General features: G+C 47.8%; 1 protein-coding gene across 1 annotated transcript in view; it reads right to left on the bottom strand.

Annotated features, from left to right (window-relative positions):
• Window positions 1–16,102: 16,102 nt before the first annotated feature.
• Window positions 16,103–19,173, bottom strand: part of STRA8 (stimulated by retinoic acid 8) — a 29,298-nt gene continuing 26,227 nt past the window's right edge. Inside the window, 1 exon segment of the mRNA XM_073330944.1 lies at window positions 16,103–16,168. Within this exon segment, the coding sequence (XP_073187045.1) occupies window positions 16,103–16,168 (66 nt within the window).

The raw sequence follows: 19,173 nt of genomic DNA, 5'->3' as shown, positions 1-19,173 counted from the left end.
TTTCTGAAAATCTCTTCTTACTTCAGAGTAAAACCTCTGGAGACTTCTTTATTTTTAATCAGGCAATTTTTCATTTTCAGTCTCTGTCCTATTTGTTGGAGCTAGATTTGGAAGGATTAGCTTTTTATTGGTAAATGTGAATTTCACCATACACAAAAAAGCCAACAACAAAATATTTCTATTGATAACTGAAATGTATAGATAGGCAAAGTAAGAAAAATGCTGCTTGAGAACTTATTAGGGTTTGATGTAAGGATATTTAATTTGTATATTTTGGTGTGATGTTGAAAACTTGTGTTTTAATGGTTTATAAAGCTTTAACTTTTTGAATCTCAAGCTTTATTATCATTAAATAATTGTCTGCCAAGCCACATAATTTTCCTCAACTGTGAAAAGTGATTGAGAAAAATAAAAATGCTTTAAAAATAAACATTGATATTATCCATCCAAATGATTAAGAAAAATCAAATTCTGCCAGTTGTAGACTGTGTCAAAAACACTCCCTATTATTGATTCAAATGACTTGAAGTTCATAAACACAGATTTCAATTCACAGCAAAATCTCAGTATATGGTTCTATGATACATCTTGTACATTGAAATCTGCATCCTCCGAGTAAAACAGAATTCCTGGGATCTAGACCAGAGCTTTAGCTTGCCTGTGAAACACCAGTTTCACTGTCAAACATATTGCCCCTTCTTGTTTATCATTTTATCTTGTGGTAATGCCTAGGGGCCTCAGCCAGGTGAGAGCCCATTGGGCACTGGACTGGATTCTAGTAAATGAGCTATAGGCAAAGGATGTTGCTGGCCTTGTAGAAATAGATTCCAAGGCCAGAAAGGAACGTTGTGATCCTCTAGTCTGACCTCCTGTATAACACAGGCCATGAGATGTGTTTGCGTGTAACTAGCTGCCCCATATTGTGCTCTGGCCTCTATGGCTTATTGTTTGCTAATTCTCACATTTACAAAGAGAAATCTCAGCACTGTAAATCTGTAGCAGAGCTGTAATGCATTATTACTATTGCCTTGTATTTAATTTCTAGTGGCCATCATCATATGCCCCAGTTATAACCTCTTGCAGCTGTGTAACCTACCCTCCTACTTTTGTTTGCATCGCCCACTCTTTTCTTCCTGTCTCCTTCCCTGCTGCCCATCTGCCTCAAACTCCCTTCCTCCCCAAGCATCCCAGGCTGCCACCCTATGTTTTCAGATTCGTGCATCCTTACGAAATCGATCACCTCACATCTGCCAAACCAAGACTCGCTGTAAAACATTTTAAAATGTCCATGACAGAAACTAAAAATCCTTCCCTGCTTTGTGATAGTGACCCTCAGCTCACCTGCTGCATTGTATGTTAGCAGTGTGCACTGTCTGTTTAGACTGTAGGGTCTGTGTGATACAGACTATCCCTCCTGCTCGTTAGATACAGACCATACACTGTTGGTGCTCAATAGATAATCATTCAGTTGGAGGAACAAAATAACCTTCTCTTCATTTTTCTGTGGTGTCCATTACTGTTTCTAACCTCCTTCCACAAAGCTGACAACCCTATCCAGGTCCATCCTTGGTTTAAACTTCACCTTCAAGCCTCCATTACCTTAAAACTGGTCCTGTCCCTGTAAAGCAGTGTGTGGTGCTGTGTATGTAAGATGCTCTGTGTTTTTAAAAAAAAAAAATTAAAAAATGCAGGGATAGAACTTCTCCACTTGCTACTAAAATGCGAGCCGTTCTTGTTCATGCAGTATGTTTCATATCTGGCTATCAGTGCTGGATTAACACACACACACCCTGGGTGCCCAAGTTTCTGCCTCTGGGCATGTGCACTGCTTTCTCCCCTTAGGCAGCCAGGTGTCCATCTCCTGCCTAAACCCTAGTGTGATCCATGAACAGGGGCAAGATAGGCATTTGTCTGCCTAAGTCGCATGCGGGACCTGCTTTGGTCTTCCATCCCAGCAGCTAGAGCACTCGCCAGCTTCAATTTCCCCCTCTCTCCACCTGAGGAAGAGAGCGAGGATCTGAACCCAGGTGTCCCACATCCCAGCTGAGTGCTCAAACTGCTGGGCTGAAAGCTACGAGGTGGGCATCCCCCTCCCCCGGCCATTTTGTGTGATGTGAGGTAGGAGCCTAACTCATTCCCTCAAGAAATGATTTAGATGCCTAAGGGTATGTCTACACTCCGAAATTAGATCGAATTTATAGAAGTTGGTTTTTTAGAAATCGTTTTTATATAATCGATTGTGTGTGTCTCCACACAAAATGCTCTAAGTGCATTAAGTGCATTAACTCAGTGAAGTGCTTCCACAGTACCGAGGCTAGCATCGACTTCCGGAGTGCTGCACTGTGGGTAGCTATCCCACTGTTCCCACAGTCTCCGCCGCCCACTGGAATTCTGGTTTGAGATCCCAATGCCTGATGGGGCAAAAAACATTGTCATGGGTGGTTCTGGGTACATGTCATCAGGTCCTCCTTCCCTCCCTCCCTCTGTGAAAGCAACGGCAGACAATTGTTGCGCGCCTTTTTTCCTGAGTTACCTGTGCAGACGCCATACCATGGCAAGCATGGAGTCCGCTCAGCTCACTGTCACCGTATGTCTCCTGGGTGCTGGCAGACGCGGTACTGCATTGCTACACAGCAGCAGCAACCCATTGCCTTGTGGCAGCAGACCGTACAATAGGCCTGAAAACCATCCTCATGTCCGAGGTGCTCCTAGCCATCTCGGTAAGGTCGGTCAGGAGCGCCTGGGCAGATATGGGTGCAGGGACTAAATTTGGAGTGACTCGACCAGGTCATTCTCTTTAGTCCTGCAGGCAGTCCTATTGTACCATCTTATGGTGAGCAGGCAGGAGATGTGGATGGCTTGCAGTCCTTCTGCACCGTCTGCTGCCAGCCAAAGATGTAAAAGATAGATGGAGTGGATCAAAACAAGAAATAGACCAGATTTGTTTTGTATTCTTTTGCTCCCCCTCCATGAAGTCCTGCCTGAAATACTAGAGGGAGGGATAGCTTAGTGGGTTGAGCATTGGCTTGCTAAACCCAGGGTTTGGAGCTCAATCCTTGAGGGGGCCATTCTATGTGACAGTTGTTTTTGTTTCTCCTCGATGTAAAGCCACTCCCTTTGTTGATTTTAATTCCCTGTAAGCCATGTCGTCAGTCACCCCTCCCTCCATCAGAGCAGACAATCGTTCCGCGCCTTTTTTCTGTGCAGATGCCATACCACGGCAAGCATGGAACCCGCTCAGATCACTTTGGCAATTAGGAGCACATTAAACACTACACACGTTATCCAGCAGTATATGCAGCACCAGAACCTGGCAAAGTGAAACCGGGTGAGTAGGCGACGTCAGCACGGTGACGAGAGTGATGAGGACATGGACGTAGACTTCTCTCAAATCATGGGCCCTGGCAATGCAGGCATCATGGTGCTAATGGGCAGGTTTATGCTGTGGAATGCCGATCGGGAAACAAGCACAGACTGGTGGGACCGCATAGTGTTGCAGGTCTGGGATGATTCCCACTGGCTGTGAAACTTTCGCATGCGTAAGGGCACTTTCATGGAACTTTGTGACTTGCTTTCCCCTGCCCTGAAGCGTATGAATACCAAGATGAGAGCAGCCCTCACAGTTGAGAAGCAAGTGGCAATAGCCCTGTGGAAGCTTGCAACGCCAGACAGCTACTGGTCAGTTGGGAATCAATTTGAGTGGGCAAATCGACTGTGGGGGCTGCTGTGATGCAAGTAGCCAACGCAATCAAAGATCGGCTGATATCAAGGGTAGTGACCCTGGGAAATGTGCAGGTCATAGTGGATGGCTTTGCTGCAATGGGATTCCCTAACTGTGGTGGGGCCATAGACGGAACCCATATCCCTATCTTGGCACCGGAGCACCAAGCCGCCGAGTACATAAACCGCAAGGGGTACTTTTCAATAGCGCTGCAAGCACTGGTGGATCACAAGGGACATTTCACCAACATCAACGTGGGATGGCCGGGAAAGGTACATGACGCTCGCATCTTCAGGTACTCTGGTCTGTTTCAAAAGCTGCAGGAAGGGACTTTATTCCCAGACCAGAAAATAACTGTTGGGGATGATGAAATGACTATAGTTATCCTTGGGGACCCAGCCTACCCCTTAATGCCATGGCTCATGAAGCCGTACACAGGCAGCCTGGACAGTAGTCAGGAGCTGTTCCACTACAGGCTGAGCAAGTGCAGAATGGTGGTAGAATGTGCATTTGGACGTTTAAAGGCGCGCTGGCGCAGTTTACTGACTCGCTTAGACCTCAGCGAAACCAATATTCCCACTGTTATTACTGCTTGCTGTGTGCTCCACAATATCTGTGAGAGTAAGGGGGGGACATTTATGGCGGGGTGGGAGGTTGAGGCAAATGGCCTGGCTGCTGGTTTCACGCACCAGACACCATGGCGGTTAAAAGAGCACAGGAGGGCGCGGTGCGCATCAGAGAAGCTTTGAAAATCAGTTTCATGACTGGCCAGGGTACGGTGTGAAAGTTCTGTTTGTTTCTCCTTGATGAAACCCCGCCGCCCCTTGGTTCACTCTTCCTCCCTGTAAGCTAACCACCCTCCCCTCCTCCCTTCAATCACCACTTGCAGAGGCAATAAAGTCATTGTTGCTTCACATTCATGCATTCTTTATTAATTCATCACACAAATAGGGGGATAACTGCCAAGGTAGCCTGGGAGGATGGTGGAGGAGAGAAGCACCAGGGCAGGGGGTAGGAGAGGGTGGAGGAGGGAAGAACAAGGCCACACAGCACTTTAAAAGTTTAAAACTTTAAAACTTATTGAATGCCAGCCTTCTGTTGCTTGGGCAATCCTCTGGGGTGGCGTGGCTGGGTGGCCGGAGGCCCCCCCACCCCGTTCTTGGGTGTCTGGGTGAGGAGGCTATGGAACTTGGGGAGGAGGGCGGTTGGTTACACAGGGGCTGTGGCAGCGGTCTGTGCTCCAGCTGCCTTTCCTGCAGCTCAACCATACGCTGGAGTGTATTAGTTTGATCCTCCAGCAGCCTCAGCATTGAATCCTGCCTCCTCTCATCACGCTGCTGCCACCTTTCAGCTTCAGCCCTCTCTTCAGCCCGCCACTTACTCTCCTCATCCCACCACTTCTCCTCCCGGTCATTTTGTGCTTTCCTGCACTCTGACATTGTCTGTCTCCATGCATTTGTCTGTGCTCTGTCACTGTGGGAGGCTCAGAGAACATTTCACCGCAAGTGCATTTTTTTCGCCTTCTAATCTTCACTAGCCTCTGGGAAGGAGAAGATCCTGTGATCCTTGAAACACATGCAGCTGGTGAAGAGAAAAAAAAAAGGGACAGCAGTATTTAAAAAAGACACATTTTATAGAACAATGAGTACACTCTTTCACGGTAAACCTTGCTGTTAACATTACATACATAGCACATCTGCTTTCGTTACAAGGTTGCATTTTGCCTCCCCCCACCACGTGGCTAGCCCCTCCCCCCTCCTCGTGGCTAACAGCGGGGAACATTTCTGTTCAGCCACAGGCAAACAGCCCAACAGGAATGGGCACCTCTGAATGTCCCCTTAAGAAAAGCACCCTATTTCAACCAGATTTCACTCTCCTGAGGATAACACAGAGAGATAAAGAACCAATGTTGTTTGAATGCCAGCAAACATGCACTGCAATGCTTTGTTCTACAATGATTCTCGAGTACGTGCTACTGGCCTGGTGTGGTAAAGTGTCCTACCATGGTGGGTGGAATAAGGCTGCCCTCCCCAGAAACCTTTTGCAAAGGCTTTGGGAGTACATCCAGGAGAGCCACAAATGCCAGGGCAAATTAATCATTAAACATGCTTGCTTTTAAACCATGTATAGTATTTTAAAAGGTACACTCACCAGAGGTTCCTTCTCTGGCTGGCGGGTCCGGGAGGCAGCCTTGGGTGGGTTCGGGGGGTACTGGCTCCAGGTCCAGGGTGAGAAACAGTTCCTGGCTGTCGGGAAAACCAGTTTCTCCACTTGCTTGCTGTGAGCTATCTACAACTTCATCATCATCATCTTCCTTGTCCCCAAAACCTGATTCTGTGCTGTCTCCGTCTCCATTGAAGGAGTCAAACAACATGGCTGGGGTAGTGGTGTCTGAACCCCCTAAAATGGCATGCAGTTCATCATAGAAGCGGAATGTTTGGGGCTCTGATCCGGAGCGGCCGTTCGCCTCTCTGGTTTTCTGGTAGGCTTGCCTCAGCTCCTTAAGTTTCATGCGGCACTGCTTTGGGTCCCTGTTATGGCCTCTGTCCTTCATGCCCTGGGAGATTTTGACAAAGGTTTTGGCATTTTGAAAACTGGAACGGAGTTCTGATAGCACGGATTCCTCTCCCCATACAGCGATCAGATCCCGTACCTCCCGTTCGGTCCATGCTGGAGCTCTTTTGCAATTCTGGGACTCCATCATGGTCACCTCTGCTGATGAGCTCTGCACTCACCTGCAGCTTGCCACGCTGGCCAAACAGGAAATTGAAATTCAAAAGTTTGCAGGCCTTTTCCTGTCTACCTGGCCAGTGCATCTGAGTTGAGAGTGCTTTCCAGAGCGGTCACAATGGAGTGCTCTGGGAGGCCAATACTGTCTAATTGCGTCCACAGTACTCCAAATTCAACCCAGCAAGGCCGATTTCAGCGCTAATCCCCTTGTCGGTGGTGGAGTAAGGAAATCGATTTTAAGAGCCCTCTAAGTGGAAAAAAAGGGCTTCGTCGTGTGGATGGGTGCAGGGTTAAATTGATTTAACGCTGCTAAATTCGACCTCAGCTCCTAGTGTAGGCCAGGGCTAAGCCAGTTGATTCCAGGAGAGAGGCTCCTGTTCATGAATCACTAGCAGAAATAGATGCATCTTTGTTGCCCAGAGTTCGGCACCCATCTCTGGGCAGGCATGGGGCTTAGGACACATTCCTCTAGTTGGCAACTCCCATTGGCTAGCTTAGGCAGCTCCGTGCCTATGGTGTTGGCTCTTGTGAATTGCAGCCTAAGGCACTTATCTCCCCATTCAGTATATAGGGAGGCTAGCCACCTAACTCAGACTTTGTGAATCAGTGTGTCCCTGTGAGTTTCTAGACCCCCAAAGTTAGGTGGTGCAATGCTCAGTATCGTGCCTAAGTACCTTTGTGAATCTAGGCCTATAGGTCAATGCCCTATACGTCCCTGTTCCTATTGTCAAGCAGGAACTTCTTTGGGAACTCTGTGCGAAAAAATTAAAAATTCTGTGTCTAAAAAGTCTGCACAATATTTTAAAGTTCTGCAAAATTCTGTATATTTTATTTGTTGAAATAACATAATATAATCACACTAGTTTCAATTATGTTGGTGATTTATTTCAAAATACCTGCCAGCAAGTATGTCTGTAACAATACAGCAACAAAAAAGATCCAGGAAATGTTTTTTGACAACTAGATTTCTTACTAGGCATATTAATACAGAACTTTGAGTAATAATTCATTTAAACTTCAGTATAGAACCATATTTCCTGAACCCCTCAGAAGCAGTGCAAAGGCTTGGGGGAGTCAGGGGTATTGGAGGAGTTGAGGGAGAGAGAAGTAATTGCTGGGAAGGAGCCTGGGAGTGAATCTCGAGATTTGTTGGGTGTGTGTGTGTGTGTGGGGGAGGGCATAGAGGTATGTAACAGGGTTTTTTTGAGGGGACGGAAAGAGGGATTGTTAGGGAATGGGGGAGCCTCCCCCAGGCAGCCCCTGGCTGACCCCTAGCCTCTCCTATTTAGCTAGGCACATCTGCCCTTGTCTCCATGTGGCCCTGCATGCCCACCTCCCCTGTATCCAGGTGTCCCTGCACCCTCACTCAGCCAGGCATAGCTGTCCCTGTCCCCATGTGGCTCTGCACCCCCAACTACCATTCAGCCCTGGCTGAATGTTGTCACCCCAGTAGCTCCTGTGCCCCTGCCCCAGTCTGCCCCCCCAAGCCCTTGTGAACCATCTGTATGACCCCCACAGCAGTCCTGTGTGTCCCACCGAGTCCATCCCCCCCATAGCCCATTCTGCTTCATCTGGCCCTGCAAGCAGGGTGCTGTGAGGAAGGCAGCCTCTGCCCCGGCCCTTGCAGCGGCTGGCTGTCCTGGCTCATGTCCTCTCTTCTGTCACCACATCAGCCTTTGGTGGGCAAAAGGTGTAATTGCAGCTTCCCTTCATATCCCTGTCAGAATCAATTATTCTGCAGCGGGAGGGGAGGGAAAATCTGTGGGGTACATTAATTCTGCACTTGTGCAGTGGCACAAAATTCCCCCAGGAGTAAACTCTATCCGCTTTCTTTCTTTCATTTTTAATGATTTTTAGCCTTCATGGCTGCAAAGAAAAATTCAAAAATGTAAACTGAGTGACATCTGTCTGAATTTGCAGAGGGCCTCAAACAATACCTCTGAGAGTTGTGAGTGGCCCTGTTTATTCTAATGGGATGTTAACTCCAAGACCCTACTACTCTGGGGTGCCCCTGCCAACACCAGCAGACAGGAACATGTGTGGCAGATGTGTGAAGTGGGTCTGGCTCACCCCCCCCCCCAGGTTGATGCACTCTGGTTAAGGTATTGGGGATCCCATATGCTACCACTCCTGCCTCTTCAGGGAAAGTTGGGGACCACAGCTGCTGTCCTTCTTGAAGGGGGAAAGGGGCCCTATGCTGCTGCTTCTCTGGAAGAGGAGGGGGGGGCCCACTGCCACTCCAAGCTGTGGGAGTGGGCATAGAGATGTGGAGCCACGGGGGGGTCTCCATGTTATGATGTGCCTTGTGCTTGCTATGGGCTATGGTTTGGGAACTACTAATCTATTGGTTAAAGCCAGGGCCTAGGAGATGGCATTGCTGTGCTTTATTTCAAGTTTTGCCATATACTTACTGTGGGCAAGGTCACCTAACTGCTCTGGGCCTTAGGTTACGTATGAAATGGATGGTGATTAATTGACATGTTGGTAAAGCACTTTGAGTTAGCTGACTGACAGGTGCTTTGCAAGTGCAAAAGAGAACTATTTCTTCACTATTTTCGGAGAAGACCTCTACACATACATTGTCCTCTTTCAGCAACCTGTCCATGATGCACCAAGCAGAGGAGATTGCTTGAGCACATTTGGCCAATCCTGTTCTGTTTTTTTGTTTGCTTATAGCTCATCGTTAAGTCAGATTGCTTACTATCCCAACCATCCCTGGCTGCAGTTTTTTACTGCTTCATTCCCAGCCCCTCCAAAAAAATGTTTCCACTCTGTTGAAAAATTTGAGTGTGTTGAGAAAATAGCCACAAAGATGATCGAGGGCTGGAAAAAATGCCTTACCTTGAGAGAGTTAGAGCTCAATCAGTTTAGTTTGTCAAAAAGAAGCTTGATAGGTGACTTGGTTATAGTGTATAAGCACCGGGAGAAAGTACCAGGTACTAAAGAGTTCTTCAATCTTGCAGAGAAAGCCGTAACAGAAACTAAGGGCTGGAAGCTGAAGCCAGAAAAATTCAAATTAGAAATGAGGCACAATTTTTTTAAGTGAGGGTAAGTAACCATGGAACAAACTACCAAGGGAAGCGGTGGATTCTCCATCTCTTCATGTGGTCAAATTAAGACGGGATGCCCTTCTAGAATTTATGCCTCTTAACCAAACACAAATGATACTTTAGTCAAATGTGATTAGTGGGCTCAATGCAGGGTTAAGTGGGTGCAATTTAATGGCCTGTGATACACAGGAGGTCAGACTAGATAATCTAATGGTCCCTTCTGGCCATAAATGCTATGACTATGAGAGACATGACTAGTGGTCAAGTTGATATGTTAGATCAGTATAAATTACACCCTCCTCCCCCCCTTTGTACATGACATGGAAGTTTTTCTGCATATGTAATACTTTTTGATTTTGGGGCTGGTCCTTGGTTTGTAAAAATGAGAGATCTGACAAAACCTTATTGCTGAGGAAATGCAAAGTCCACTGTACACAAAAAAAAAACAACAAAAAACAAATACCCCCAAACAAAAAGAATCATATGAAAACAGATGCACTACACCATCTTTTCTTTAAAACTTTATAAATAGCTGCAACCTAAAACATTTTTAACATATAAATTATGTAACTGATGCACAAAAGCACTGATGAGGGAATGTACAGTAAACAGTAACAAATCACTTCAACACAGTTTCTCCATCCATGCCCTGAAGCAGCTCTCTGAAACGGGTGCAGCATCTCTTCACGGGCCAGGCACATCAAGCAATGCTCTGTAATGCTTTAGTTAATAGAGACACCTGTATTTACAAATCTTCATCATCAAAGGTCTCCGTGCACTGCAGCATCACGGTCTCATAGTCAAATTGAGGAGCCTCTTCCTGGAAGACACAAGTAGGGTAATGGGGGAGACAGAAGCTGATTGTGGTCATTAGAAACCTGGTGATCTGGCACCTGCATACTTCAGAAAAGGGACAGTGAGCACTCCCTCCCTTTTCAGTCAGCCACTGACACATGCCAGCCGAAGTGTGTTTGTTGTCTGAAGACAATTTCCCTGTTTCAACCAATTGCGAAGGAAGCAGGGGTCAGTGCTGGTCCAGCTGACATCATTTAGAGATTTCACTGAGTGCAATGGGCGTGCCTTAGGTCTTTAATCTGTGAGGGGCTGAGTACATCGCACAAGATATTATGGGCAGGATTCACAAAGGGACTTAGATGTTACAATGCTCGGGGTCACACTGCCTAGCGATTAGTTGCCTAGGCAATCACCGGAACAACACTGTGATCCACAAAGCCCTGTTAGGTGCATAGGTGCCTATACACTGAATGGGGAGAGACAGGCACCTAAGAATGTGCTTCACAAAACTAGTATGCAAACTACCTCAGCTACCCAATGGGAGACACTGACCAGAGGGGTAAGTCCTAAGCCCCAGTCCTCTCTTGAAGATAGGAGCCTAAGTCTGGGCTATGCGCAGCTCTGCTAGTGATCCACAAACTGGGGGAACTTAGACATTCGGTGCAGGACCTGAAACAAAACAGGGTGGGTGGAAGGAGGAACTGCTCCCTTGTAATCTTCATCTTAGTGGATAGGTACTCACCTGGGATTTGGGAGACCCTCCACTTCATGTCCCACCTCTGCCTGAGGAGAGAGAGGATTTGTACAGGGATCTGCCATATAGCAGGAGACTGCCTGGACCACTAGCCTATGAATAGTTGGAGGTGGGTCTCCCTCGAGCTCTCCTGGTGAAGTTATTCCACTTTGTTAAAAATGCAATATTTACACATTGATTGAGCTGGAGAGAGATGGCTCCATAGCCAAGTGGTTACGGCAGTCCCGTGGAAGGTAGCAATCCCTGCTCAAATCCCTTCTTCCCTCAGAAGGGGGAACTTGAACTGTGTGTGGGGGGAGACAGATGACTCATAGAGCCTGATTAAGTACCTTATTCACAAAGTTGTAACAGTGGTTGATGCCCTCCTCTTCCCCCTCACCCCCCATCTGTTTTGTGTGAACGCGCCTGAGGCCCCAATCTGGTAGGTGTGCTCAGAGGCTGCGATCCAGATTGGGTCTCTGCACGCAATTTAGGCAGCCAAAAGTCCATCTTTCCCAGTTTGTGAATTCCGCTGGAGTTTGGCTGTCCAGACACCGTGGTGAGGCAGCCGTGTGCAGGCAGTAGCCAGGTGTCTAGCATGAGGCTGCAGTGTGCATGTCCAGAGTAAAAACTCAGGCACCTACAGGGATAAGCAGCTGAGCGAGGTTCTGTGGATTGCAGTGGTGCCTAAAAGTGGGCCTAAGGCACCTAAGTAGCTCTGTGGATCCCACTGACTTCAATAGCTCAGGATCAGGCCCTACTTCCCCTAACTCAAGAGATGGATAAGTCCCTCTCCTGGACAGACTTAAGGAGCGTGAGTGTCTCTTGGGAGGTGAGTGAAGCAGAGATTAAAAAGCTGACAGTCTTTTGACGTATGTCTACACTGCAATGTGACTCCAGGGTCTGCGGGACTCGAGCCCACAGGCTCAGTGTTTGTAAGCCTGGTACTGAGCATCCATATTAACTATTGCTCCTAGGTTTAGAATAGCTGCACCTGGGTCTCACACCTGTGCACACATGACCACACTGCAATATTCAGACCCAAGTCAAACAAGCCCAGCCCAGGCTTCTTAGCACCCTCTCCAGCTGTAGCCACTCTAGCTTCTTCTTCTTGGTGCACTGTGGGAAAACATGACTCTTCTTCCCATAGCACTTTACAGTAAGTTGTCACGGCCTGCCAACTCATCGAGCCAAGCCGTCTTTTGGGTCTCCCCACACCCCTTTCCCCCCAGCAACCGGAACCAGAAATATGAAAGCATTGGCATTTGAAGAACATGTCCTGCTTCTGCTTTCACTCCTGTTTCAGGAACGAGGCACAGCATCCATGAGACAGTGGTGGACATTTTGGTTGTGTTTTCTGAACTACCAAAGGCACCTGTCAGAGGATCTGGACAATACAGACATGGCAGCCTCACATTGGCTGAGGCTGCACGTGACTCTGATTCCCCCTCAGTAGACTGACATATTCAGAACAGGACCACAAGCACAGACTGGTAAGAGCACACGGTCATGCGGACCTGGGATGACCAGCAATGGCTACAGAACTTTTGCATGAAGAAAGCTACATTTCTGGAGCCTTTGTGAACAGTTTGTCCTGACCCTCCAGTGTCATGATACATGCATGAGGGTGACCATGCTGGTTCAGAAGTGGGTTGTTATAACCATCTAGAAGCTGACTACCCCAGATTGCTACAGGTCCATTGCTAACCAGGCTGGTGTTGGGAAGTCAACTGAGAGTAAAGTGGTGGCAGAGGTTTCTGAGGCAATCCGGCAGGTGGTAGACATAAACAATGTCCCTGAAGTAACTGCTGGTTTTGAGAGAATGGGGTTTCCAAACTGTGCTGGGGCCACTGAAGGGACCTCTTTGCCCTCCTCAAAAAGCACACGAGTACATAAACACAAAGGGTACTACTCCATTGTTATGCAAGCCCTTGTGGACCACAGAGGCTGATTTATGGACACCAATGTGGCCTGCATGGAAAAGTTAATGATGCTAGGGTCTTCCCCCGACTGGGAGTCTGTCTTCATGGACAGGCCAGGACATTATTGCCACAAAATGACATTGTCATATGGAGTATTTGTCCCCACTGTTATTCTAGGGGATTCCATGTACCACCTTTTAATTTGGCTTATGAAACTGTAGCCTGACCTCAAAGGCCTTGGCAAAAGAAGGTTTAATTATACTCTCAGTAGTTGCAGAATGGTGGTTGAATGTGTGCTTGGCAGATTGAAATCCCACCAGCGCTGTTTACAGTCACATCAATGCTGTCTGAATTATTGTGCCTTTCTATGCTCTTCACAATCTCTGTGAATCCACATGTGAGTAGACCTATGACAGTAATGGATTGCTGAACTGGTACACTCAGTGAGAAGGTGCACCTGTCACAGCTGCAGCAGGATGCACCCGGGCAATAGAAATCAGGGATGCTGTATGAGCCCACATTATGGACTTGCCTGGACCAATGGAAGAGGGAGAATAGTACATTTATGGATGTGTCTGTATAGCAATTTGTATATAAATGAAGTATGGCTGCTATGCACTATGAATGGGCATGTGTGTAATTGTCATGAATTTTTAATTGTGGAGGCGAATACTGCTTATACAACATGGGCAGGGGACGGAGGCTTGTGTGGCATGAACTGTGGATTTTCATTATGGCTTGATCTGAATAGATATAGTCATAAATTGTGCTTGAACACAACTTCTCAGCTGTGCCTTATCATGTCTTGTCTTTATTCTCTGAAATACACATTGTATGATGCGATGCAGTGATGGAAATACTCTTTAAAATGAAATAAAAGTGTTCATTTGTGAACACAGCAGTATTACCAAAAATCAATATTGTCAGGCAGGCCAGCTGCCATTAAAACACCAGTAATAAACCAACATCAAAACCGTTGATAAAATAAAGTGCGTAACAAACACTGAACAGTGCAGAACAGTGAAATAAGTGCAAACAAGTGGAACCAGTGCAAACAAATACATTCCCTACTTCTGTGTGTCCCCGGCTGCCCATTCTCCTTTCCCTTTCTAGCTTGTTTAGTGTGCACTTGGCGCTACTGCACGGGGCTGGAGGACTGCAGTAGTGTGGAGGACTGCTGGGGGTACATTTGCCCTGCCCAACTAGCATTCAGTCCTGGTTGCATGGGCCACCCAACCATGGTATTATCTAATGCATTCCTGGTCTTCAGGACATGGTAGCGTGGAGGGCACTAAGGACATAGTGTGGGTGAGGCAGGAGCCTGAAGTCTTGTGGCCATTGGTGCAAGCAGCCTCTCAAACAGGTCTTTCTGCTGCACTCTATCTTCCTCCCTCAAGGGCCTTTCTTGCTCCACAAACGGTGCTGCAATTCTCTCCTTGTGCTCTGCAACCTGTTGGTGTCTTTCCATCTGCTGTGAATCCTTTTCCCTTTAGTATTGTTCCTGCTGGCAGACCCTGTCCAGGATGTCCACCCTAAGTTCATCATGGCAATGCTTCCTCTTTCACCACTTGTGACTGTTATAAATCCCAGGCACTTACTAGACTATGTCTGGGCTGCAGAGGTGGAAGGGCCTGAAAGCAGACATCAAACAGTACACTATCATCTCAGTACTTCGAAAAAGCTTCGGTGCATCCTCAGAAAAAGTGTCTGTGGAATATCAAGGCCAAAATTAATCCCTTTGTAAAACTCAGCTCCAATATATTCTCAGCAGAATGCTTTGGTTCCTCAGAAACTCCATGGACGCAACTCAGTTAAGCAGAGTGAAAAGAGCGGACACACAATGGTAAGGTGTAATTTTAAAATGCTGTATGTTTAAAAAATGTAGACGACTGTAGCTTGGGGGTTTGTCAGTGCTTTCAGGCACTCCACATTCTGCAGGATTTAACAATCCTGGAGGGTCCTGAATGGCAAGGAGACATTCTAGTATCTAGTCCAGGGGTTCTCAAACTTCATTGCACCATTGCACCTTCTGACAACAAAGTTTACTACACAATCCCAAGAGTGGGGACCAAGCCCTCCCGAGCCTCACAGTCCCAGGTGTGGTGGGGGGGCCGAAGCCCAAGTCTCACAGCCCCAGGGCCAAAGATGAAGCTCAAGGGCTTCAGCCCCACGCAGGGGGCCTGTAACCTGAGCCCCACCACCCTGAGCTGATACCCTTGGGCTTTGGCTGTAGGGCTTGAGGTTTGGCTTTGGGCCCCAGCAAGTCTAAGCCAGCCCTGGCGACCCCATTAAAATGGGCTCGTGACTCACTTTGGGGTCCCAACCCAGAGTTTGAGAACTGCTGATCTAGTCCATGCCACTGGTGTCAAGTCAGCTGTGTATGCCACAGATTTTCAAGCTTATTGTGACTGAGCAACACATCTATGAGTGGTGTGAGCTGCTGTCCTATAAAGGTGGGCCTGGAAAATATGCTAGTCCCCTATCTGGAGTTCCTACTATAGGAAAAGTTTGCAGCTATCACCATCAGAGATTGGGTCACAATTCATGGGGGGAATCAACAGGATGCTAATTTAGCACCCACATGGATTACTGCCTCCTTATTACTTATGATACAGCCTACTCTAATGACATCGACCTATGGACTACATGTAAGCCCACACAATAATACAGACTCTCATAAAACTGAACAGACAGCCCCCCCTTCCCTAGCAATTTCTTGACTACATACAATCCCCTGCCGTATTTTGGCCACTAATTTCATCACCCATACACTACATTTCCCTGTACATTTTACTGGTTACAGGCAGCTTGCTATGCTGTGTTGTGGCTGATTTGTATGGTGTGATGTACTAAAAGGGAAAGAAATGGACGGTTCTTACCTTTAACATCCCAGCACATCTCGGTAAGAATGTGAGAGTATCTAGTAAAAATTTAATCATAAACGCTTGTTTAATTGTTTGCACTTTCCGGTCTCCATTCTGAATTCACCACGTGGTGCTGAATTACATCTTGATGCCAAGATGCTGGCATGCATTTTGCCATTAGTGGACACGTACAGCTACCCACAAATTGTAATAAAAATTGCACTGGGTCATAACACAGACACCCCTCTTATTGGCATATTAACAACAACAAATGTGGAGCCAAACACTTACCAGGCTCCGGGGCTACATTCTGCCTCTTCTGCTTCTGCTGCCAGTTCTACGGCAGGCTGCTCCTAAGGGGGGGCAGGGTGTCATCAAACAGCTCCTCTGAGTATGGATCCAGAATGTGCTGTGTCTGCTCTGGAGACAAAACCTCTTCGGGGACTGGTATGAGCACCAGTCACCAGATCCGGCATCTGCTGGCTCCCCTCCAGCATTATACTAGATTTGGGGGTCAGAAGGCTGCCATCCAGGCTATTGTGAACTGCTGGGGGTTCAGTACCCAGCACCCAGTCAAAGTCCTTGTTAAAGAGACAGGATGACGGGGAGTTCCCAGAGGTGTGCATTCTGATCCCTGGCTTTCCGGTAGTCATTCATCAGCCGTTTAATCTGCTCCCTTTATGGTCACCACTCCGCTGAATTCCACCACTGTCTGCTTATTTCTTGGTACACATGATCATTTCTGGGATTCTTACTGGAGTGGAACATCTTGCTTGCCTCACACCACAGCTCTACCAGAAGCTGACTGTGGGCCTATGACCAGGTAGCAGTGTGTTTGACAAGGACTTCTGTTCAGTGGCCATAGCTTATGCAGGAGATGGTTCACTCCCTTTATACTTCAGCAATCAGAATAAAATGGAAGGGTTAAATGCTGAGCAGCTGAACTTGAACCAGGGAACTGCTTCCGCTTCCTGGGCGTTGACTGGCTAGTCTTGGGATAGAAAGGCTAGGAACAAGGGATTGTGGGACCGCGTTGGCGGACTCTCAGGATGCGAGTCTGGCAGACTGGTGCCCGAACTGCATCCACGCTGCAAAATGGTGCAATTTGGATGGGACTCAGGCCCATCTTAGGGCATGGATGCTGAGGGCTTGCTGGCCTGAGGTCAGACACACTTCTGTGCAGACAGAAGGGAAGTATGGCTTGAGCCTGAGCTTACACGACAGTCTAGACACACCCATAATTCATCTAGTCCCACCTTCCACACCAGTGCAAGATTCTGTAGACTGGGGGAAGAGGGGAGTTAATATTTTTAAAGGCACCTTAGTGATCTAGAAGCCTAAGTCCTATTTTCAAAAGTGACTTAAGCACTTCTCTTCCTAAGCCCTGGTCTACACTAGGACTTTAGGTCGAATTTAGCAGCCTTAAATCGATGTAAACCTGCACCCGTCCACACAATGAAGCCCTTTATTTCGACTTAAAGGGTCTTAAAATCGATTTCCTTACTCCACCCCTGACAAGTGGATTAGCGCTTAAATCGACGTTGCCGGGTCGAATTTGGGGTACTGTGGACACAATTCGATGGTATTGGCCTCCGGGAGCTATCCCAGAGTGCTCCATTCTGACCGCTCTGGACAGCACTCTCAACTCAGATGCACTGGCCAGGTAGACAGGAAAAGAACCGCGAACTTTTGAATCTCATTTCCTGTTTGGCCAGCGTGGCAAGCTGCAGGTGACCATGCAGAGCTCATCGGCACAGGTGACCATGATGGAGTCCCAGAATCGCAAAAGAGCTCCAGCATGGACCGAACGGGAGGTACGGGATCTGATCGCTGTTTGGGGAGAGGAATCCGTGCTATCAGAACTCCGTTCCAGTTTTCAAAATGCCAAAACCTTTGTGAAAAATCTCCCAGGGCATGAAGGACAGAGGCCATAACAGGGACCCGAAGCAGTGCCGCGTGAAACTGAAGGAGCTGAGGCAAGCCTACCAGAAAACCAGAGAGGCGAACAGCCGCTCTGGGTCAGAGCCCCAAACATGCCGCTTCTATGATGAGCTGCATGCCATTTTAGGGGGTTCAGCCACCACTACCCCAGCCGTGTTGTTTGACTCCTTCAATGGAGATGGAGGCAATACGGAAGCAGGTTTTGGGGACGAAGAAGATGAGGAGGAGGAGGAGGTTGTAGATAGCTCACAGCAAGCAAGCGGAGAAACCGGTTTTCCCGACAGCCAGGAACTGTTTCTCACCCTAGACCTGGAGCCAGTACCCCCCGAACCCACCCAAGGCTGCCTCCTGGACCCAGCAGGCGGAGAAGGGACCTCTGGTGAGTGTAGCTTTTAAAATACTATACATGGTTTAAAAGCAAGCATGTGAAAGGATTACTTTGCCCTGGCATTTGCGGTTCTCCTAGATGTAGTCCTAAAGCCTTTGCAAAAGGTTTCTGGGGAGGGCAGCCTTATTGCGTCCTTCATGGTAGGACACTTTACCACTCCAGGCCAGTAACACGTACTCGGGAATCATTGTACAACAAAGCATTGCAGTGTATGTTTGCTGGCATTCAAACAACATCCGTTCTTTATCTCTCTGTGTTATCCTCAGGAGAGTGAGATATAATTCATGGTCACCTGGTTGAAATAGAGTGCTTTTCTTCAGGGGACACTCAGAGGAGCCCATTCCTGCTGGACTGTTTGCCTGTGGCTAAACAGAAATGTTCCCCGCTGTTAGCCACAGGGAGGGGGGAAGGTTGAGGGGGTAGTCACGCGGTGGGAGGAGACAAAATGCGACCTTGTAACGAAAGCACATGTGCTATGTATGTAATGTTAACAGCAAGGTTTACCCTGAAAGAGTGTAGCCACTGTTTTATAAAATGTGTCTTTTTAAATGCCGCTGTCCCTTTTTTTTTCTCCACCAGCTGCATGTGTTTCAATGATCACAGGATCTTCTCCTTCCCAGAGGCTAGTGAAGCTTAGAAAGAAAAAAAAATGCACTTGTGATGAAATGTTCTCTGAGCTCATGCTGTCCTCCCACACTGACAGAGCACAGACGAATGCGTGGAGGCAAATAATGTCAGAGTGCAGGAAAGCACAAAATGACCGGGAGGAGAGGTGGCGGGCTGAAGAGAGTAAGTGGCGGGCTGAAGATAGGGCTGAAGCTCAAATGTGGCGGCAGCGTGATGAGAGGAGGCAGGATTCAATGCTGAGGCTGCTGGAGGACCAAACCAGTATGCTCCAGTGTATGGTTGAGCTGCAGCAAAGGCAGCTGGAGCACAGACTGCCACTGCTGCCCCTCTGTAACCAACCGCCCTCCTCCCCAAGTTCCATAGCCTCCACACCCGGACGCCCAAGAACGCGGTGGGGGGGCC

This window comes from Lepidochelys kempii, chromosome 1 (genome assembly GCF_965140265.1).
Source record: "Lepidochelys kempii isolate rLepKem1 chromosome 1, rLepKem1.hap2, whole genome shotgun sequence".
Lineage (NCBI taxonomy): Eukaryota > Metazoa > Chordata > Testudines > Cheloniidae > Lepidochelys > Lepidochelys kempii.
The sequence above is the reverse complement of the archived record's forward strand: the minus strand, read 5'-3'. Positions and strand labels throughout refer to the sequence as shown.